At 41.9% G+C, this 22,577-nt stretch overlaps 1 protein-coding gene across 2 annotated transcripts in view; it reads left to right on the forward strand.

The window, feature by feature from the left end:
* The window catches only part of cltcl1 (clathrin, heavy chain-like 1), a 36,740-nt gene extending 14,203 nt beyond the window's left edge, over window positions 1-22,537 (forward strand). The window contains exons 4-32 of one of the 2 annotated variants that reach the window (XM_050050793.1): window positions 221-382; window positions 622-735; window positions 831-1,004; window positions 1,206-1,403; window positions 1,668-1,868; window positions 3,084-3,236; window positions 3,403-3,525; window positions 4,021-4,158; window positions 4,259-4,423; window positions 4,599-4,779; window positions 5,943-6,106; window positions 6,227-6,352; window positions 6,438-6,580; window positions 8,449-8,683; window positions 8,776-8,898; window positions 8,986-9,131; window positions 9,217-9,400; window positions 11,225-11,417; window positions 11,527-11,684; window positions 11,774-11,938; window positions 12,446-12,721; window positions 13,668-13,817; window positions 13,897-14,028; window positions 14,134-14,244; window positions 15,196-15,366; window positions 15,626-15,847; window positions 16,226-16,252; window positions 19,489-19,564; window positions 20,867-22,537. In XM_050050793.1, the coding sequence (XP_049906750.1) occupies window positions 221-382; window positions 622-735; window positions 831-1,004; window positions 1,206-1,403; window positions 1,668-1,868; window positions 3,084-3,236; window positions 3,403-3,525; window positions 4,021-4,158; window positions 4,259-4,423; window positions 4,599-4,779; window positions 5,943-6,106; window positions 6,227-6,352; window positions 6,438-6,580; window positions 8,449-8,683; window positions 8,776-8,898; window positions 8,986-9,131; window positions 9,217-9,400; window positions 11,225-11,417; window positions 11,527-11,684; window positions 11,774-11,938; window positions 12,446-12,721; window positions 13,668-13,817; window positions 13,897-14,028; window positions 14,134-14,244; window positions 15,196-15,366; window positions 15,626-15,847; window positions 16,226-16,252; window positions 19,489-19,564; window positions 20,867-20,991 (4,536 nt within the window). In that variant the 3' untranslated portion in view covers window positions 20,992-22,537. The remainder of the gene's footprint in view (window positions 1-220; window positions 383-621; window positions 736-830; window positions 1,005-1,205; window positions 1,404-1,667; window positions 1,869-3,083; window positions 3,237-3,402; window positions 3,526-4,020; window positions 4,159-4,258; window positions 4,424-4,598; window positions 4,780-5,942; window positions 6,107-6,226; window positions 6,353-6,437; window positions 6,581-8,448; window positions 8,684-8,775; window positions 8,899-8,985; window positions 9,132-9,216; window positions 9,401-11,224; window positions 11,418-11,526; window positions 11,685-11,773; window positions 11,939-12,445; window positions 12,722-13,667; window positions 13,818-13,896; window positions 14,029-14,133; window positions 14,245-15,195; window positions 15,367-15,625; window positions 15,848-16,225; window positions 16,253-19,488; window positions 19,565-20,866) is intronic. The other variant, XM_050050794.1, reaches the window with a different exon arrangement.
* Window positions 22,538-22,577: the final 40 nt, after the last annotated feature.

Here is a 22,577-nt window from a genome sequence, read left to right on the forward strand (position 1 = left end):
ATCTTTACATAGCAGACGGTGGTTTTCTGCTGTATTAGTGCTCTGAATGGTGCATACAGCTCCATTAAGATCCTTTAAGACATTTCCAGTGGGAGTATTTCTAAACTTAAACCTTTAACATCCATCTTTGATCCCTAACCATTTGATTCATATATTACTGTTAATGACTTAAATACATCAACAGTTTCTTTTGCTCTTGTTTTGTCTCGTTCTCTTCAAGCAAAACCGTGTAGTCGGGGCGATGCAGCTGTATTCTGTTGACAGGAAAGTGTCCCAGCCCATCGAGGGCCACGCCGCTGCCTTCGGGGAGTTCAAAGTGGAGGGAAATGCCAAACCGTCCACCCTCTTCTGCTTTGCTGTGCGCTCACAGGCAGGGGGAAAGGTGAGGGCCCTTCAACTGTACACAAGGATTTCATTTGTGATGCTATCACAGTGTATTTAGTCTTCATACAAAGAGCTCTGATTTGCAAAGAAAGGTAGCAAGCTAAGATCATAGGGGAAAGAACCTTTATGCTTCATGCTTGTTCGTCACCAGAATAACTCCTTTGTGTTCATGTTATTGCTTTACTGTGGTTGTGTGCCTACTGTGGTCATTTCTTTATGTGGGCTTTCTTCCTCCAGTTACACATCATTGAAGTTGGTCAGCCAGCTGCAGGAAACCAACCTTTTGCTAAGAAAGCAGTGGATGTGTTCTTCCCTCCAGAGGCCCAGACAGACTTTCCTGTAGCTATGCAGGTACAAAAAACAGTCCCCTGCTAATCATTAGTTTTGGCTTTAAAGTAAAGGTGACCGGAATGCTTAAAATCTCTCTCTTTGATCACTCTCCTCAGATTGGTAGTAAGCACGGTGTAATATATTTGATCACAAAGTATGGTTACATTCACCTGTATGACCTGGAGTCTGGAGTGTGCATCTACATGAACCGAATCAGTGCAGAGACCATCTTTGTAACCGCCCCGCATGAAGCCACCTCGGGAATTATTGGGGTCAACAAGAAGGGACAGGTGAGAAACACATGCTAAACGGTCAATGAGTAATCAGTTATTTTATTTATTTATTTTATTTACAGGCTTTATATATCATAAATAATAACTAATAGAATAATTTGATGTTAAAGATGAATGTTTAAGTGATATTCTGCTAGCGTTTATTTTTTTTTTCAGTTCATTTTTCATGAGAACTGATGTTTATTTTGTTCTCTCCAGGTGTTGTCAGTGTGTGTCGAGGAGGAAAACATTGTCAACTACGCCACCAATGTCCTGCAGAACCCTGATCTTGCCCTGAGGATGGCCGTGCGGTCAAACCTTGCCGGGGCTGAGGAGATTTTTGCCAGGAAGTTCAACACTCTATTTGCCCAGGGAAGTTATTCAGAGGCTGCAAAGGTTGCTGCATCAGCACCCAAGGTACGCTTGTGTTTACTGCTACATTTTCATGTTTGCGCATCCTAATATGTACCAGAAGTATCGGCAAAAAGTCAGAAACAGCTGTCGGGGAAAAGTGCTTGCACACATTGTTACAGATTGATTAACATTTGTAGAGTACATATCGGGACATGATTTGAAATGACATTGGTTACACCCACTGTTATTCAGCATTGTAAAAAATATAACAGAAAAAAAAATCCAAAGAATGTAGTAAATATTCTTCTCCATCCTTCCTCCCCTCAGGGCATCCTGCGGACAGCAGAGACCATCCGAAAGTTTCAGAGTGTCCCGGCCCAGCCAGGTCAGGCCTCTCCACTGTTGCAGTACTTTGGTATTCTGCTGGACCAGGGCCAGCTCAACAAGTTTGAGTCTCTGGAGCTGTGCAGGCCCGTCCTGCAGCAGGGCCGCAAGCAACTACTGGAGAAATGGCTGAAGGAGGACAAGGTAGGACCGGAGGATTAGACAACATCACCTACAAATGCTGTCTATTTACCATGTAGTATCTACACAACAATCATTAATGGTGTACTATATAGGAATTGTCGGTAACTGTTTGTAAACCCAACTGTTAAACTTGACTCCTCGTGGCCCGACACCACTTTTACGTCTACTGTAAGCTAAAGTACCATCGTAGGAGCGTTACATTTGTTGTAATGGAAAAGCTGATACTTGCTCAACTCCAGCCTAACTCTGCATCGCTCCTCATCCTCTTCTTTAGTGCTCACCAGCAAAAGTTCAAGCAAAGTCTCGTTTTGGAACAAGCTTTGCCTTAGAGATTTGATCAGGCCTGGAAAATACCGTCTGACCCTACATAAACTTGCACAGTTTATGTCCAAGCCTGACCCGAGGCCAAACCTCAGCAGCAGTTTTGGACTTGAGTCTGATTAAAAACACAAATTTATACTTAAAAAAATGTATATTTTTAACATTTATCACAAAATAAGGGCTGACATGTTTCCTCATGGCCTTCCTTTTTCCCTTCTTTCTGTTATTCCAGTAGCCTGTCGTCGAGTTTACATTGTGTGCACAACAGGATTGGTTGAGCAGGCTGTGCTCCTTGATGCATCTCTGTCTTTGAGTGTTGCTGGCAGTCCAGTGCATCACGCAGATGATGATTACTGCTCTCTGTTGCATGTTACACACATCTTGCCCATCTCCCACTGCTGTAGAGGCAGAAGGAAACAATCCCTACCGAATCGTCTTGCAGCCCCATTTTCTCTCGTTTTAGTCCCTCTCTTGCGTGGCTCTTTGTCTCACCCCCAGTCCTCCACTATACCGCTCCCTTTTTCCGTCACTCTCCTCTCCCTATATTGCCCCCCCCCTCTCTCTCTTCCCTTCTTGACTCAGCCCAATGAGACTCCTGGCATTTATGCAAGAGAACTGCCAGTTTTATTAATAACAACACAAACCTGATAAGAGAACCCGACCCAATTTAAGCCTGGGAAAATACTGAGAAATTACAGCCTGGTTTGGCCCGAACAAAGCCAGGTTGGTTCAGGCCTAGTTGGGCAATGCTAGAGAATCAAAGCTCTACTTGGGTCGCAGGGTCTCTGTAGATAAATACACCAACTTCTGCATGAGTCTATCCATTGTTTATGAGGAAAATCCTGCATAGTATACCTTTAACTGTTAGTAACTGTGATTGTCTATGTGTTACAGCTGGAGTGCTCAGAGGAGCTGGGGGACCTGGTGAAGGCCTCTGACCCCACCCTAGCTCTCAGTGTGTACCTCAGAGCTAACGTCCCCAACAAGGTCATCCAGTGCTTCGCTGAGACTGGCCAGTTCCAGAAGATAGTGCTGTATGCTAAAAAGGTAATCAGCGAGTATGGATGACTTCATTGCTCCATTTCCTTATTTACCTATGCATTATCAGAATGTCATTGAGTACAGATCATAATACTAGATGTCTCTTTATGAAATTCATCATTACTGAACTGAGAATTGCATTTTATCTGGTTTATCAATGGTACTTTTGTAGGTGGGCTACACCCCAGACTGGGTGTTTTTGCTGAGAAATGTGATGCGCGTCAATCCAGACCAGGGACTGCAGTTTGCCCAGATGCTGGTTCAGGATGAGGAGCCACTGGCCAACATCAACCAGGTAAGGCACACATCAACATGACCGCCTCACTCACTGGAGACGTACAATTATACTCCCTCCCTTTAAAGTACATCTGCACGTTTACCCTCACACACGCACGCAAACATACAAAGTGCCCAGTGTGGGAGCCTCCGTCTCTGTTATTCCAGATGTGGCAGCAATGCCAGGAATTCTGAGTCAGTGACCCCCTCCTCCTTTTCAAGCCACATCATCGCTCTGCTCAGTCCAAATCTCAACCAGAGAAGCTGATGACTTCTCTAAGTTAACATGCTTGCCCTTTTTTTTAACTTGAGGCCTCCACAGATGTTGTTTAATATGAAAAGCTGGCACATCTGGCTACCGTGCCTGTGACTCTTAATAGTGTGTGACTCTAATTTTACCTTGTGTGCCAACTCAAAACAATGGTTCACAGATGGCAGGAATTTAAATATCTAACATTCTACCTTTCTTTGCTCTTTCTTTTCATTTCTGTTTTTCCTTCTGGCCCTTTGGCAGATTGTAGATGTGTTCATGGAAGGCAACCTGATCCAGCAGTGCACCTCTTTCCTGTTAGATGCTCTAAAGAACAACCGCCCCGCTGAAGGGCATTTACAGACTCGTCTGCTTGAGATGAACCTCATACATGCCCCTCAGGTAAACACTGAGAATGACTGCCCTGATTACAAAAGCAGTTTCACCTTTGGTAATATTATGCATAATTTCTGTGTTTTCATGTGTGTTTGAACTTTTCTAGGTAGCAGATGCAATCCTGGGGAATCAGATGTTCACACACTATGACCGTGCCCATGTTGCTCAGCTGTGCGAGAAGGCAGGTCTGCTGCAGCGGGCTCTTGAACACTACACCGACCTGTATGACATCAAACGAGCCGTGGTGCACACACATCTGCTCAACCCCGAGGTATGCCTGTGGATGTTCAGTCACGCCTGTGAAAACTGCTCTCTCGGGAGCAGCCGCATTTTACTCTTCTTTTAGATGATGTGTAAAATTCTGTTCAAATCCCCCTTCCTTTCTTCTTCCTCCCTTCTTACCCTGATGTCTCACTTCCTCCCTGTCGTCCTTTTTTCCCTTTCAGTGGCTGGTGAACTTCTTTGGCTCTTTATCAGTAGAGGACTCGTTGGAGTGTTTAAGGGCCATGTTGTCAGCTAATATCAGGCAGAACCTGCAGCTGTGTGTCCAGGTAGCGTCCAAGTATCATGAGCAGCTGGGGACTCAGGCGTTAGTGGAGCTCTTTGAATCCTTCAAGAGTTATGAGGGTAGGTGTCACACACATGAGTGTGAGTCATGTTGTTGCACAAAGTGTGGCCTGCAGGCCCCTCAGAAACATTTTGTGCGACCTCCAACCATGATATGAAATGCATATATATTATATTTTATTCATATGTGGTCCATTTCAGTACTTTCACTCTTAATAGGTTAAATTTAATACACTGCTAAGAGATCAGACGGGGGGGGGGAGGTGAGAACTGTCATTAAAATGGCTCTTTGCAAAAGAAAATGCCATAGACAACAGCAAGCCGAACAAACACATACAGTATTGACAGTGTGATTCAGCTTTTAATGATAAAAATGACAAACATAATTTGAAAATCGGTGCCATACAGTTGAATTCTGATGCTGGAGGAGCTCACTGGACCTGTTAAACCCACAGCTGATATGGCTCTAGCAGAATGTTAATACAATAATATCACAGAAGCTCATATGAAGTGGAACAGATTGGTACATTGGTGAGGTAAGCGTCACTGGTGCATGCTGCTGCTAGGGTAAAAAGATGTAGCAAATCAACTGCGACTGGCTGTGTCACAAAATGGATGAACATCGGGCACGAAAGTCCTGCGAGACGGAGTCTGGGCTTTTCCAACGTGCATTTACAACACAGAGAGAACAAAGCAGGCATGCATTACTCTTATTGCATGGTCCAAATCTTCGTCAAAACGTGCCATTTTCAGTGTGTAGGTTGTTAGCTTGGAGGTTGGTGTTGTTGTTTTCCATAGCGAAGAGGACGTTGAAAGCAACAACATGCAGATAGCGGAAGTGGGGGATAATGCTGGCCTAAATATTTGGCCAGTGGTAGGCTCATAGCCCAATTCTACATCTGGTGAGTCAGACTAGGTTAGGAATGACAACTTGTAGAAAGCTGCTGGCTGCATTGCAACTAGTGGCACCTTACAAGTGTTGCTGGAATTGCATTTTGTTATCAATGCTAGTGTTGTCAGCTAATTCGCAATTTCAATGGACAACTCACAGCTGCACTTTTCCTGTGCAGCCCTCAATCATATGCTGGCTCCCTAAACTGGCACTCAATCAAGACTCTGAGCACCCCTGGATTACTGCAGGAGATCATGTTAAATTTAGGCTTTAAGTCATCATAGATTGAGCTGACCTTTGTGCTGTTTCTCCCCTGCCATCTCTTTTCAAGGCTTGTTTTACTTCCTCGGGTCGATTGTGAATTTCAGCCAGGAGCCTGACGTTCACTTCAAGTACATACAGGCTGCCTGCAAAACAGGCCAGATCAAAGAAGTGGAGAGAATCTGCAGAGAGAGCAACTGCTATGACCCGGAGAGGGTTAAAAACTTCCTAAAGGTAAAATGATTCTCTGTAAATGATTGATTTTTATCATTCAGCAGCGATTTTGTGAAATACTTTATTAACCATAATTTATACAGTTCAATGACGGATGAACCTTGTTTTGTCTCTTCGTAGGAGGCCAAGCTAACAGACCAGCTTCCTCTTATCATTGTGTGTGATCGCTTTGACTTCGTCCATGACCTGGTCCTCTACCTCTACCGCAACAATCTACAGAAATACATTGAAATCTACGTACAGAAAGTGAGATCATATATCCGGTTAGCATTTACTCCGTTTGAGCTGCATGTTTACATCTTTATTTACAATTTGTTGCACTTGTTTTCAGGTGAACCCCAGTCGTTTACCGGTGGTGATAGGTGGACTGTTGGATGTCGACTGCTCCGAGGATGTCATTAAGAACCTGATCATGGTGGTCAGAGGGCAGTTTTCCACTGATGAGCTGGTGGAGGAGGTGGAGAAGAGGAACAGGTGAGACCAGTTGATAAATGGCTTCTGCTGTTTCTTGTCTTCCTGCTTAGGTGCTCCTGTTTGTCTCACTAGATGCAACATCTGATTAATACTTGTTGCTTGGTTACTATTGTATAGGTATCATTTGTCTCTGTACATACCGAATAGGTGTTTAATCAAACCTTTTTAGATGTAGTGGTTATTAGGGCTGTACTGAGTGTCATTTTTTACATTCAAAGCTTCTACTGAAGTTTTCGAATGAAGCTTTGAATGTCTGGCATCATATTTTATGATGTCATCACCCTTAAAAAATGAACAAACAAGTGACTAATTGGATTAAATTAGGTGGTCTTTTTTAGTTTATGATGCTGTTAGATTGTTACTAGACCGGCTAGGATAGACTGCTGCAAGTGGATCTGCTACTTGTGCATTATAATCCAGCTGGTTTTTAGCATGAAGGCTAACCAGCCATTTGGGACAGCAGATAATAGCACTGCTCTTTGCATCATTTCTACTAACACCATCAAGTGTGAGGAAACCATGGCTTTCTAACCTGCTCACTGCAGGCTGATCCATTGCAGCAGGCCCAGTCTTTAGACCTGTGGTGGTAAGTCTTGCTCCCACTAGCACCTCCTATGTGTAACGCCTTAAGTCTACTCTTTGCTGCGGGCTCTCATTGGGGAGCCCTGGCAGGTAAGTTTTGCCTTGTCTGCAGCTGTGCAGAAATACAAAGTTTAAACAGAATGAATAGACATGCAAAAACAGGCAGTGCAGCATTGAAATGTTGATTTAGAAATCAATATCAACGTTATGAACAAAGCTTCAAANTCCTATGTGTAACGCCTTAAGTCTACTCTTTGCTGCGGGCTCTCATTGGGGAGCCCTGGCAGGTAAGTTTTGCCTTGTCTCCAGCTGTGCAGAAATACAAAGTTTAAACAGAATGAATAAGCTGTGCAGAAATACAAAGTTTAAACAGAATGAATAGACATGCAAAAACAGGCAGTGCAGCATTCAAATGTTGATTTAGAAATCAATATCAACGTTATGAACAAAGCTTCAAAGTTTTGAACTATTCACCACAGCCCGATTGGTTATAAAGGATATGCTTACACTGCGTTTGTGGTCTGTTTGAAATATGTCATACCTGACATTTTTGACAGAATACACCAGCTAAAAAAAAGACCACAGGTCTCAGGCACTCACACAAGTAAAAAATAAAATTATTTTTTTCTTAACGCTTAGGAGGATCGACACAAAAAATAAGTTAGAACACCTTGCCTGCCACCTTGAATTTAAATATTCATGATAGTGTCTGATGTCCATAAATCACCAAATGCTCCGACACACAAAGTGGAAGACAAACAGAGGTGACTGAAATATGCAGATAAGTAAATATGAAGAAATATGCAGCCCTTTATGTTTGTCTTTTGCTCTGTGAATGCTCCGCAGTTCCTGCACTACTGAAGCTGAAATAAATATTTTCATCTTAGCACACCATGTGACTCAAATGTTGATTCTCTTGGGGCTCTTGGAGGCCTGTTTTATGCAGATGCTTCAATAATGCTCAACAAATGAGCTCTTCCTCATCCAGTGAGGCTACTTTGACTGCAAACTCATTGTGGCAACACTGTATCAGAGGATGAATGTGAGGGAATGTGAAAATGGTACTTTCACTTCTGAATGTGCAACACCGCCATCTAGTTTTGTGTCTGTGCATTTACAACAGTAACAGTAACTACAGTAAGAGATGTAATTCAGGCTTTCACTAGGAGCAATAGTTAGAGAGCGTTCTTTATCAAATAATGATGCATACGAGTTTAAAGATTCTTCTAAATGCTGCATATTATGTGATTTAGTGAAGCTGTTATGTTTCTCCATTTTCTTCTCAGGTTAAAACTTCTGTTGCCATGGCTGGAGTCCCGTATCCACGAAGGATGCGAGGAGCCGGCGACCCACAATGCCCTGGCCAAAATCTACATTGACAGCAACAACACGCCCGAGCGCTTCCTGAAGGAGAACCCGTTCTATGACAGCGCTGTGGTCGGAAAATACTGCGAGAAGAGAGACCCCCACCTGGCCTGTGTGGCGTATGAGAGAGGACAGTGTGACCTGGATCTCATCAAAGTGCGCAGATCACATTGTGTAGCATTCAGATGATCAGTTACATAATTCTGACAAAGATAAATCTTTAATCACTTTGTGTATATTCTTCTCAGGTGTGCAATGAGAACTCGTTATTTAAGAGTGAGGCTCGATATCTGGTGCGGCGGAAAGATCCAGAGCTTTGGGCAAATGTGTTGGAAGAGAACAACCCCTTCAGAAGACAACTCATCGACCAGGTTAGGTGTCATCCATTTCTGCTCCTGAAGTGATGCAGGCTGTGAAGGAGTGGGTATTTTTCAGTGTTTATTTCTGTCTCCTCTCAGGTGGTGCAGACAGCACTGTCAGAGACCCAGGACCCGGAAGAGGTGTCAGTCACAGTCAAGGCCTTCATGACTGCAGACCTGCCCAATGAGCTCATAGAGCTGCTGGAGAAGATCGTACTGGATAACTCTGTCTTCAGTGAGCACAGGTACAGCAGACTCACAGCTTGTCAGACATTGTAATAATTCAGTCACAATACTTGTCATATTTTTAATAAACTCTCTGTTTCCCAGAAATCTCCAGAACCTGCTGATTTTGACAGCCATCAAGGCGGACCGCACTCGTGTGATGGAGTACATCAACAGGCTAGACAACTACGACGCTCCAGACATTGCTAATATCGCCATCAGCAATGAGCTCTTTGAAGAAGCGTTTGCCATTTTCAAAAAGTTTGATGTCAACACCTCAGCCATACAGGTGACATGAAAGAATTACTGCTCCAACACTGATACTGTTACTTTAAGAACAAGTTCAAAGTACTTCAGTGAGTATATTGGAGAGAATTGAGTACTTTTTAATTTGACATTCAGTAGCACAACATGAATTTAAAAAGTTAGAATAATATGTTTATCAGTTAAGTTTATGGTTTAAATGTTTTCCAGTCTCATTTTTCTTATTGTAAGGACCCTCCCCACTTACAGATGTTTAGCAGAGGATTTTTTATAATTCCAAAGTTCAGGCCATAAAATGTATTGATCTTCAAAACAGCCAAATTAATGTATGAGCACTTTGAATCTATATTGAAAATGATGCTGCAGATTGTATGTCTGTCTCTTAAGCCAAGTTCAGACCAAAGATTCTCAATGAGTGAAACCATTTTAAAACGTTGCAGAGAAAAGTTACAGCGGTGTGCACTGGCTGTCTGAGCTCAACTCAAGCTGGCTGATGGTGTTACCTGCAAGTCAGCTGGTCAAATTGCTGGCGGCTGGTTTTAGAATATAACGCACGTCACCTGTTTCAACAGCCAATCGACTTGTAGTGAGGTCAAGTCAAAATGACTGCAGACGACGTGTTCACTTGCTGGTGCAGGTGCTCCGTCCCCGCTGAGCCCTCTGTTTCTGTCCTCACGGTGTGCCGGTGTCGGACGGTGGGTCACTGTTGCTGCTCGCTGTATGTGCTTATGCCCCCTCACACACACACACATTCTCATTGACTGATTAATTGCCGCTGGTTATTTATATTATTGCGGCGTATTGATTATGAATACAGTACATCTGACGCTTGTTTTGTTTCAGCTTTTCAACATTTCATCACTACTACAAATGCAACTGTAGCCAGTATCTCACTATCACTATCCCCATTCATATTTTAAGAAGCTACAAATGGAAATCAGAGCAGAAGTACAGAGAGTTGTTGCATAGAGATGATACACCATCTTATGTAGTTGCATTGGTGCAAACCGACAGATTTTTAGGTGCTTTACAGTTAGTTGCCTGTTTCAGCTCGTCTCAATGTGAATCTTTGGTCTGAACTGGGCTTTGAAGGAATAATTTTGTGGGATACTCCACACCCACAGAATGAGAATTTGTATATCAACCACTCACCCTGTGTTGTTGCGTTGAATCCATGAAGAATCCATGTTTTTGCTCGCATGCCTCCTTGGTGAAAAAGGGAATCCAAAAATGGATAAAATACTTGATGAATTGGAGTTAAAGAGGGCTGTTTACAAACTTCACACAAGACACGCAGTAAAATCCAAGTCTTATTTATCCAGTTGTATGGTCAGTACTTCACAAATACATACATTTTTGCTAAAACAATACCATTTATAAGTATGATACGAGTGGTATGCCTATGCAAGCGCATGCGTTTGAACTCTGCCCCTGCCTTCCATTGAGCAGAGTTCAAATTCACGCGCTTGCCCAGGAACACCACTCCTCTGTGCACGAGGAAGTGTTTAAATAGAAAGGTTTTAGCAAAAATGCATACGACTGGTTAAATGAGTGTTTGAGTTTTTTTCATGAAAAATTTTCTTTGTTTTTGGATTCTTTGTTCACTGGCAACTTGCGAAAAACATTTAAGATTTCATTGTAATACAGAATGACTAATTGATATACAAATGACCATTTTTGTTGCTGTTGAAGTATTCCTTTGATTACTGTTGGTATTATGATTATTTCTGCTCATCTCTGGAAATAAATTGTAAAGTGCAACAGTTAAAATATACTGTTATTCCTAATGTTTTATCTCATTGTATGTCTGATCATATAAAGCAGCTCTTTCCTTTCCTCATGTCTCTAGGTATTGATAGAGCACATAGGGAACTTAGATCGTGCCTATGAGTTTGCTGAGCGCTGTAATGAGCCTGCGGTGTGGAGCCAGTTAGCCAGAGCTCAGCTACAAAGGGACCTGGTCAAGGAGGCCATCGACTCGTATATCAAAGCCGTCGACCCTTCAGCGTACATGGAGGTGGTCAACGCAGCCAGCAAAAACAGTAAGCCTTTGCTTTGTGGCACAACTCTGCTGCACACCAGCAGCTCGTATTGATCGTCTTTCTGCTGTGATTGATCTGAGTTGATCTTCGAGTTGTTTGTGTTTTGCAGATAACTGGGAAGACTTGGTAAAATTCCTCCAGATGGCTCGAAAGAAAGCGAGAGAGTCATATGTGGAGACAGAGCTGATCTTTGCTTTAGCTAAAACGAACCGTCTGGCTGAGCTGGAAGAGTTCGTCAGTGGGCCCAACAATGCTCACATACAGCAGGTAAGACAAATGAATGTGCATGCTAGTCTTGTCCTTACAACTGCTACTCACTGCATATTACCTGCTAATCTCTCTGTCTTCTTCTCCAGGTGGGCGATAGATGTTATGATGAGGGTATGTATGAAGCAGCCAAGCTCCTGTACAACAATGTGTCCAACTTTGCTCGTCTCGCATCGACGCTCGTCCACCTGGGAGAGTACCAGGCAGCTGTGGACAGCGCCAGGAAAGCCAACAGCACACGGACATGGAAGGAGGTAACTGGCACACAATCAAGTTTATAGCCTCTGTCTGACTGCAGGGGTGGAAGCAGATTGAAGTTCTTGGCGGTAGTGCTACCCCACCTTCATCGCTTCATGTCGTTCTCCACCTGCTCCCAGCTTCATGCATCCCTGAACACACATTCTCAGTTTTTTCACGACTGTGTGGTGTATAAAGAAATTAAAAACACTTGTAAGACATTTAGTGTCATACTTGTGTTTGGCCATGTTGTTGAGCTAGCTTACTGTCTTTGTCAAGTAGCTGTCTGTTAGTCACTCACTCCACAGCAGGAAACAGCACTTCAAAATAAAAGCTCTGTGCCAGCAGTTGAAAGTGTTTTTTACAAACTTGACACGTTTCAGAGTAGAATGGACCCGCGACCCACTTTTGGACCGCGTCCCACCAGTTGGGAACCACTGCTTTAGACTGTAGTTGTAAATTCTCATTTATTAGAATATGGACAGAAGATTTCAGGAATATCCTTTCTTCCTTCCGATCATCAGGTGTGTTTTGCGTGCGTGGATGGCGAAGAGTTCCGTCTGGCACAAATCTGCGGCCTTCACATTGTGATCCACGCTGACGAGCTGGAGGACCTGATCAGCTACTATCAGGACCGCGGGTACTTTGAGGAACTCATTGCTCTGTTGGAGGCTGCGCTGGGTCTGGAGCGGGCACACATGGGCATGTTCACCGAGCTCGCCATCCTCTACTCAAAGTTCAAACCTCAGAAGATGAGGGAGCACCTGGAGCTCTTCTGGTCCAGAGTCAACATCCCAAAGGTAGAGCAGTGTGTGTGTGTCTGTGTGTGTGTGTGTGTGTTCCAAAACAATTCTGTCTCTTGTAATAAATCAAAGAATTCATCACGAGGCGGCTGCTTGTGTGCCGTGAACTCCTTTGATTTATTACTCCACAAAGATTTCTGCTTCTCATCAGCGCCCTGGAAGGAATGTAACACTGAGCACAGAAGATTCCCTCAGTTGTTTTTCTTCTGTCTTTTGTAGCTGGTTTTCTACTGACATATTGTGATTATTAGAAAAAAAGAGAAATTAGAAAAAGTCTGTTGGCTGTTTTCTTTAGTTATGAGAATTCCTTAAATCCTTGAATGTTTGCAGATAAGTATTTCAAATAATTGTTGCCTTGAAATTAGATTAAAAGAAAATGTACCTAATGTACCCACCTGCATTGTTTAATATTCCTCAGTTTGTTGGACTTTATCCTGTTGATTGATGTAGGAGTGTTAGAAAATGAATCATATCCCCAAGATTTTTTTTGCTGACAATGTCTTGAGTTTAAAACTGGTTTTGTAGCTTACTATGTCTTTTCACCAGCTGTTCATTACTTCTGTCATTGTGTGTTTATTAGTTAAATCTAAAGAGGTGCTATTCTGCCTCTCAAAACCCCTTGATTTTAAGAAAAGGGGTTATTTGATTTATTTTTTTTAAACATGTAAAAACACAACACAACAAAACAGACGAATGACAAATAAAATGAAGTAAACTTATTATACAAATTATCATCAACAACATAACATGATATTAATATTTACATGTTTGATAAAGGAATAGGGAGAAGGGCCTATATAAATATAAAAGTTGTGTTTATGATGTCTTACCCCAAAATACCAAATTTGAGTTGATTAATTTAACCAAACAAAATTTTGACAGTCATGAAAGAGTGCTTCAGTTTGAAACCTGAATGACTTTGACATTGTTCTGTGTTCACCAGGTGCTGCGAGCAGCAGAGCAGTCTCACCTATGGGCAGAGCTGGTTTTCCTTTACGATAAATATGAGGAGTACGACAACGCTGCTATCACGATGATGTCTCATCCAACAGATGCGTGGAAAGAAGGGCCGTTCAAGGACATTATTGCGAAGGTACACAGAAGTGTTTGTGACTGAGCTGTTGATACATATTCACTTTTTGTGGTCTTCACGTTTCATCATTTCTCCTCAGGTTGCCAATGTGGAGCTGTACTATAAATCTCTTTCCTTCTACCTGGATTACAAACCCCTCTTACTTAATGACCTGCTGACCATTCTGTCTCCGCGGCTGGACCACAGCCGGGCTGTCAACTTTTTCAGCAAGGTAACCAGACAGCCTCTGTGAATTAAATCTCATGTATTATTCTTTATGTTCAGTACACAGTGCCAAACTTGGTTGACGTGACTGTGGTTGTTTTTGCTCGATCAGGTGAATCAGCTGAAGTTGGTCAAGCCTTACCTGAGGTCTGTCCAGAATCACAACAACAAGTCCGTCAACGAAGCCCTCAACAACCTGCTGACAGAGGAGGAAGACTACCAGGTCTGTCAGACACTCTGATGTTAGAAGAAGAAGATATACTTTATTAATCTGGAGGGGAAATTCAATTATTTTTCACTCTGTTGTCAAATGGAGAGATATCAGATATCAGGGGGACTGCATTGGACAGGTGCTCCTAGCAGTTGGGGGTTCAATACCTTGCTCAAGGGCATCTTGACAGTTCCCAGAAGGCAGACTGGCACCTCTCCAGCTACCAGTCCACACTCCATACTTGGTCCATAAGGGGACTTGAATAGGCCACCCTCCGGTTCCCAAGCTAAGTCCCTATGAACTGAGCTACTGCCACTCCCTTTGATCTCCCATGTTGATCATATAATACTATAAACACTTCATGAAAAGGGTCATTACTTTGCCCATCTCCCTGCATGTTGTAGAGGGCATTTGAGGGTCACATTTGAAATAATACATTTAAATAGTAGTAAATATACCCAGCTTCTGTGGTCACTGGGTGGCACCAGTGTCCTGCATCGGGTCAGGTGGTGCGAAAAGAGTTGATTTGTGGGTTGTATTTTGTCTTTATTTTATTTCTTAGCTCAGTTCTGGGTGAAAAAACATGTGGGTTGGATCATGGTTGTTGGATGATAAATAAATTAAAATAGAATGATAATAATAATAATAATAATTTGATTTAACGTTCCATTGTTAAATCCTCTGTCTGCTAGCTTTGTGTGTTGGCTCTCTCTTCTGCGTCAGCTGGAAACTGAGAGCTGCTTCAGTCAGGTGCATTACAAATATGCACATCAACTGTGGAGATGTGCTGCTCAGTATTATAATAACAAGCAAAAAAATATCCATTTATTATTATTGGTTCTGGTGTGGGAGCAGGTTTTAAAATCAGACTTGTGCAGGACTCTAGGATGCACTGCTGAGGTCCAGTTACCAGAGACTTACTGGTTCAGGTTAGTTTCAGTTTGTTCTGTGTGTCATCCACAGGGCCTGAGAGCGTCCATCGATGCCTATGACAACTTTGATACCATTGGCCTGGCGCAGAGGTTAGAGAAACACGAACTGATTGAGTTCAGACGTATCGCTGCTTACCTGTACAAGGGCAACAACCGCTGGAGACAGAGTGTAGAGCTCTGCAAGAAGGACAAACTCTACAAGGTGAGAAAGAAAAACCTTTAATGAGCATATCTGAGAAAAGCTCTCACATGTACCTCCATGGTCCTATAGGTGGCACTGTTTGTTTGTGTATATCTGAAGATACTGTAGATACATAATCCAGCTAACATTAAGTAAAGACAGGAGAAGCAAATCTTGTCCGAATTTATCTCTCCAGAAGTGGAAACAATTGTTTGGATGAAGTTTCATGAAGGCTTTACTTTAACAATAATTACATTCACTGTGTTTCTGTCTTTCCCAGGATGCCATGCTGTACGCTGCAGAGTCTAAGGACGCAGAGCTGGCAGAGACTTTGCTCCAGTGGTTCCTGGAGGAGGGCAGGAAGGAGTGCTTCGCCGCCTGCCTGTTTGCCTCCTACGACCTGCTGCACCCTGACGTGGTGCTGGAGCTGGCCTGGAGGCACAACATCATGGACTTCGCCATGCCGTACTTCATCCAGGTCATGAGGGAGTACCTGACAAAGGTGAGTACTCCAACAAAGAACAATACAAGGAGTTAATATTCTTTATTCTTTAAGTTTTTGCTTTCATGTTACAGTTTAACTGTTGTATATTTTTTAGAGGAAGCAAGTTTGCTATGTTTTCTAAAATTTGTTTATTTTTCTAAGATTGTATAATTTCCTGTAGAAACCTGTCCTGACAGGAGAGTCTCTTAAATCTCCTGCCCTGGAGGTGGTGAAAACAGGTCATACAGGGAATATTAGTTTACACGATATGGCTTTCTTAAGTAATAATAGTTAAGTATTTGCCAGTGAACTCCCTCTGGTCATCATGATTTCCTAAAATGTTGACCTGCAGACATGTGAGGTCACTTGAGGTCATCTCTTTGGGTTCTTTTCCAGGTTGATGAGTTTGCAGCGAAGGTGACGGTCTCTGGCCCTCTTTTTTATTCCTCTTATGTGTTCTGTCTGTTATTTTGTTGTAACTTATCTCTTAGGTTTCTGATGTAGGAACCTAGCATGGACTGTAGACTGAGTACGGCCTAACTAGCTCTGGTCTTGGAGAGCTGTAGTGGCGTGTGCAGGCTTTTGTTCCACCTCAACACCTGTTTTTAAAATATCTTGAGTTCACCTGCTGTGTTGATGGCTGGAGCCAAAGCCTGTGCACCATGTTGTTCTTCAGGATCAGCTTTTCCTGGCCTAACAGATACCTCTCACCCTCTAACTCCTCTCTCTTGGGGCTGCATCTAGTGTTAAGTGGTATTTTAAAAAATTTAAATTTCAGTTGTGCTAATGTGAAATCAAGAGACTGATTTTATGGTACTGTAAACAGTGATCTATCCACCTGGCTAATGTTCTCTGAAGACCAGGAATGATTGTGGGTGAGGAGAGCAAGCCACTCTAGACTTGTTAGATGCATCCCCATTCTTTCTAACTCCAGGTTAACAAGTTTTAGTGTCAAATATTTAACTGTTAGATCAGTGCAGGGCTACAGATGCTAACTGAAGGTTATGCAGTCCTCTTTCTTCTATCTCTTAAGAAATTCTCTTAGTTTCAGCTATTCTGACACTTTATTTTAAGAGACCAAATGCTTTGTTGCGTAAATGGCTGGTCAAACTGTCTGTGATGGAATTTAGCAGCTAGTTAGTGCAGCCTTTCAGGAAGTTTAATGACAGCCTCTTTTTATTTTAAAGAGACAGCAGTTAAAGGGTAAGTTTGGTATTTTTTAACCTGGACCTTATTTTCCCATGTTTTTGTGTCTAAATGACTAATGGGAACAAAGATTTTTGAAATGGGTCCAGTATTGAGCAAGTTGGCTGCAGCCACAGCATCGAAACAGGCCAGGTTTTCCACACAAATTCAACACTGCATGACAAACTGATATACAAATGGTCATTCTGTGGGTGAAGCATTCCTTTGGGAGGTGAAATGATAACGCTTTGTTCAGCATTTAGCAAAAGCATCAGCACTAAAGACACATATGTGTTTGCGACATCAATTCATGTCCACTAAAAGTTCTTGTTTTTGCCACTGACACACTCAAATTGTGTTTATAAATGTCTGACAACTTATGGAAAGAAACCCTACAGAAAGAGACCATTTTGTTAAAGAGTGAGATCCTTTTCGTTGAACCAGAAACAGCCCTGAAATCGCTTTTGCCAAACCCACCAGACTTGATTTAAATAAACCGGCTTGGTTCGTCTCTCCACTGTTCCAACAATCACCAGCTTGAATAAATTTTTAATTTACTCAGATTGATGTGAAAATATGCTGGCTCTGTACACGCTAAAATTACTGTTTATTTAAATGGAGTCTGGTGGGTTTGGCGATGGTGATTTCAGGTCTATTTCTGGTCCAAAAAGAACGATCTTACTCTTAAACCAAAAGTTAAATGTGAAAGGTCAGTGACAAAACAAACACAAATGCCCCAAGGGGTTATATTGCAGCCTGTCTCGCTCAATACTGGTACAATTTCATGTTGAAAAATACCAAACTTACCCTTTAAGGCGTACCAACATTTTTTTTAACAATCAACAGGCAGCAGTGGCAAATGGTGTCTTGTTTTATGTACTGAAATAACTTCCATTTCTATTACATGAATACTTATATACATAAAAGTGCTTTACAGATTCTGTTTTACCTTTTTTCTGAATTTCTTGAATTATGACTCAACAGAAAGTCTTACATTTTTTTATTCCACATTAATTTAGTAGCATCATTGTTTAAATGAATCCCCACTTACATCAGAAACCTTTGTATTCAGCTCTCTCCACGGTTGAAGCACAATGCCTGATTATTTCTTTGCGCTTAGTCTGTAAGAAAATTGGCACCACAACCAACTCACTGCGCAAACACTGTATGCCTGGCAAAGGATGAGCTTAACCTGTCAGCTTCTAATGCCTAGTTTGATTTTAAAGTGCAGCAGTAAAGTGAAATACACTCAATGAAAATCTGTCAGGAGGACGCCTGCTTACAGGATGCATGTGGAAGCTGTGATTCTCTCCCCTCTACGCTGTCATTTAGTCATGTACGACTGTTGATAGTGAATGGCTGGAAATGTAGCATCAGCACATAGGCATGTACAGCTTCTCCTTTACTTAATACACAGTGTTATATTTCTTTAACCTTGAACCCTGCTATAATTTCACTTTTAAAGGGCCAGTTCCTCCAAATCCAAAAACAAAACTTTCCCTCAGTGGTATCTAGCCATGATGAAGATGAGTTTTGGGGCACCTGCTAGTACTCAAAACTTAAAAAAGACATTTTAGAAACTCAAAAGCCGTACCTTTCCAAATATGATGTTCTTGTGATCTTGTATTCATGACAGACTTTGTTGTCAACAGTTTTCATCAGAAACTTCTCTGCTGAATATAAAAAGTAGCGACAGCTGTCACCAGTGAGGCATGTGAATTATCTGATGATAAACAAGGGCATTGTATCTGGAAAGTGATGATGCTTGTGAGTTTTTTCAAATGTCATTTTTCAGTGCTTCAAGCAACATAAATGAAATTTCATTGCACTTTATTGAATCAGGGTGATGGCAGGAGAAATCCCTCGGCAATCACTGTATGCATGGTCACATACTACCAGGGGTTAACTGGTTATTTTGTTTTTTGTGATTTGGGTGAACAGACCCTTTAATTGTTGACTTAACATGTGTACTGGAAGCTGTATTAGAAATTCTCACCAAACCTGCATGGCATCTTCTCTCAGGTAACCTTAGCTGCACTGTGAAGCACTGTGTGTAGTTGTGTCTTTCAGAAGTGGGTATGATACATTTACTGTGTGTGTTTATCAGTATTTATTTGTTTGTTATGAAATAAAAACTTAAATGTACTCTTACAACTGAAGCACTTACACTTAATGGTTTGTTGTAGTACATTATTAAAGTGTAATTTAAATAAATCTGGCACATTACTGTGATCACTACATTGTAGGTGTCCAGCAAAAATCTTTTATTTCGAATAACAGCTGAAATTGATTTATATCATATTACCAAAAGCACAGATTTTGCATTTAAAATCTGTGCTTGGATTGGAGGTTAAACAGCCTGCAAAGCTGAGTATGCTGGTTACCTACTATGTATGAAATCACACTCTCTTTTATTCTGCACAGTGTGTGAGTGAGCTGTGACTGATCTATCCTCTTTTCTTTGATGCCCTCAGGTGGACAAACTGGAGGAGGCAGACAGCAAAAGGAAAACTGAAGAGGAGGTGACAGAGCCTCAGCCGATAGTGTTTGGTAGGTTCACATGCGGCACGTCACCCCCACAGACAGACGGTTTTGGTTCCTAAATAGGAGAAAATTGCCTCACGCTGTGAAAACAGCAGGATTTAAACGGCGGCATTTATCTGTCTGCGCCAAACTGAAACTTGGATAAAAAAAGTCTGCCGGTGTTGACATTTAACATCAATCAAATGTGTACGAATTGGATGTAATGAGCAGTTTACTGAGACTTGAAGCACACAGCCAAGTCTGTCTCCTCATTGTAGTCAAACTTAGGAAAACTGGGCACATTCAGTTAATGGAAAACTAATCATGCTGCTGTTGTCTTCTCCAGACCAAATCAGACGGACAAAGAAAATGTGTCATTTACAGTTAGTCTTGTGTTAATCTTGAGGAAGAAAACAACATGATTTAAATTTTTGCTTTCCGTTTACATGAATATCCATTTTTACATTTTACAGTATTACTAAGAATCAATGTTGCCTTCCCATCAAGTTTTCCCATAATGAACAAAGACACCTGATTGTGATATAACCAACAGCAACAGTGTTATCTAGTAAGGGCTTTAATGCTATGGTAATTATCTTCATGAATACAGTACAATAATTACTGTATTCAATATTTAGGACATCTGCAAAAGTCAGGAAACACCTCTGGTGCCCACAAAGAGGTTTGTTTGACATCAGCATTGACAGCATTAAAAGAATAGACCAACTTCACCCTGAAAATTCTAAATTGTGCTGTATATCAATTACTCACCCCATGTTACGTTGAGTTTGTGAACAAAGATTTGTTTCTGCCTCATGCCTCTATGGTGAACGAAAAATCCAAAAATGGGGAACATTTTTGATGGGGGCTTGATTTAACAAACTAACAAACTGTATCAAAACAGTACTTCCCAAAGACATGCATTTTCGCAAAAACATTACGATGTAAATCACTAAATTAAGGCAGAGTTTAATTAACACGTGCTTGCCTGTGGGCACCACCTATATGCGGAAGTGTTTTATTGGTAATGCATGTTTGGGAAGTCCTATAGATCATACGACTGGATAAATGAGCCTTGGATCATACTGCACAAGTTGTGTGGGAGTTTGTTAATGGATTTTGACATGGCTCTTTAAGCACTACATAAAGAAACTTTCATTTACGGAGAAGACAAAGATGAAAAAGATATAAGTTTGGTTAAAAAAAAAAAGTTGTATAGATGGTCGTTGTGAAGGGTAGTGAACAGAGTGTAGCAATGTGCACTCACTTAAAAAAAATGTTTAAATTGTATCTATGAGCTTGTAACCCTGTGTGTGTTTGTGTGATCAGGCCAGCAGCTGATGTTACCCCCCTCTCCTGCTCCAGTGGCTCCACAGCAAGCCTACCCAGGCTACGGCTACCCCACCGCTCCTGCGGGCTTCCCTGCTGCGCCTGCTTATGGCTTCAACATGTAGAGGCCTGATACCCCCCCCTTCCCCCACCCCCACCCCTGCACACACTCACACACCTTGGACCTGAACCACACTGAAGCGTGCTGCTCTGGGTCTCAACTGGCAGGCGGAGATCCCTGAAACTTTCCTGGGCATTCATTCCCAATGAGACTCCACTGAAACTGCAATAGAAACCTGTCATCTCTACTTTCTCCACATACATTTCAGAAGGACTGGCTCATGCAAGGTTGTTGGACCCTCTCCCACCCCCAACCCCCTCTTTCTCTTTATCATTTGGAAACTGCATCACTGATCTACACAGCATGAAGTCACCTCTCAGCTCCTAGAGGAATTAACATACCGAAGATAACATTAGTGACACCAAACCACTCTGTCCTGTTGCTGTTCCATGTAGACTTTATTAACCATAGAGCAGCTTTTTTTTGTTTTTCCTAGAGATTCAGCACTGATGAGGAAGAGACTTTGTTACTGAGGAGTGGAGGGGGCACACGTGTGTCTCCCCTCTACCTCCTAAAGCACTGCTACGGCCTTATACTTTGAAAAGGTGGCAAAAAACGGGCTCATTTGTTCATGTTTAATTTCACAACTGTCTCATGCTCTGATTAGACAGACGGTTACTGTGCAATAGTTTTGTTTGTCCTCTCACAACAGGTACAAAGTGTTTGCTGTATACGGACTAAGAACACTTGTTTATGAGGTTACAGTACTGTCTGTGTATGTGTGTCTGTATGTGTGTGAGTGAGTGTGTAGCCTCTAAAGCCTTGGAGGGATACGTCACCAAACCAAGAGACACTCAATGAAATTTCCACCCCCTTGCAGCCGCAAACCTGTCACTGGGTCGATCTCGTCAGTTGACTTTTTGGACTCCGAACATGTTCAGGATGCTTGTGACAAAAAGACAAAAGAAAAGAAGGTGAAATGATAAAAAAAAAAAAATGCTATATGCTGTAGTCTGTGCATGTGCTGCCAAACTATAATGCTGCAACCAGGAGCACAATTTTCATGTTACACTCAAATATATCAAATATTACTAATGTGTGTCAAAAACTGAAGTGAAACTTTCTCACCCGACTAACAAAAAAAACAACGATGAAGCTCTGTAAGACACAAACAAAGGGGGGGAACATAGCTCACATCCCGGTGCCAGCTGGTTCAAAAGAATAATCATTATTGTACTGAAAACAGTGTATAATTTAAGATATATTGAAATACCTAACTAATCAAAGAAGTCAAATATTATGGAATACCGTATGTATTGTCTATAGTGTGTTGTTGTAGTCTTAAAAAGCATAATAATTTTTGTAAGAAAAGGACAAAATGCAAAAACAGCAGGTTGAATAAAAGGCAAAGTCTTGAGGCAAGGCTGCTCAAAGAGGTGGCAGTTAAGTTGTTTACTTCCAGTGCTGTCCGACAGTCCCCTGTATGATACACCGAGCTCTGGTGTCAACTTTGGATCTGTCAAAGTGGAAAGCCTGAGCTGCACACGAAGCACTCCCTTTATCTGCACAAGTCATGCATACAGAAAGAGGAATAAAGTTTACACACAGTTGTTGTTGCTGCGTTTTTATACTACATTCACACCCAGACAA

The sequence above is a fragment of the Epinephelus moara genome, chromosome 8 (genome assembly GCF_006386435.1).
Source record: "Epinephelus moara isolate mb chromosome 8, YSFRI_EMoa_1.0, whole genome shotgun sequence".
NCBI classification, from domain to species: Eukaryota; Metazoa; Chordata; class Actinopteri; order Perciformes; family Serranidae; genus Epinephelus; species Epinephelus moara.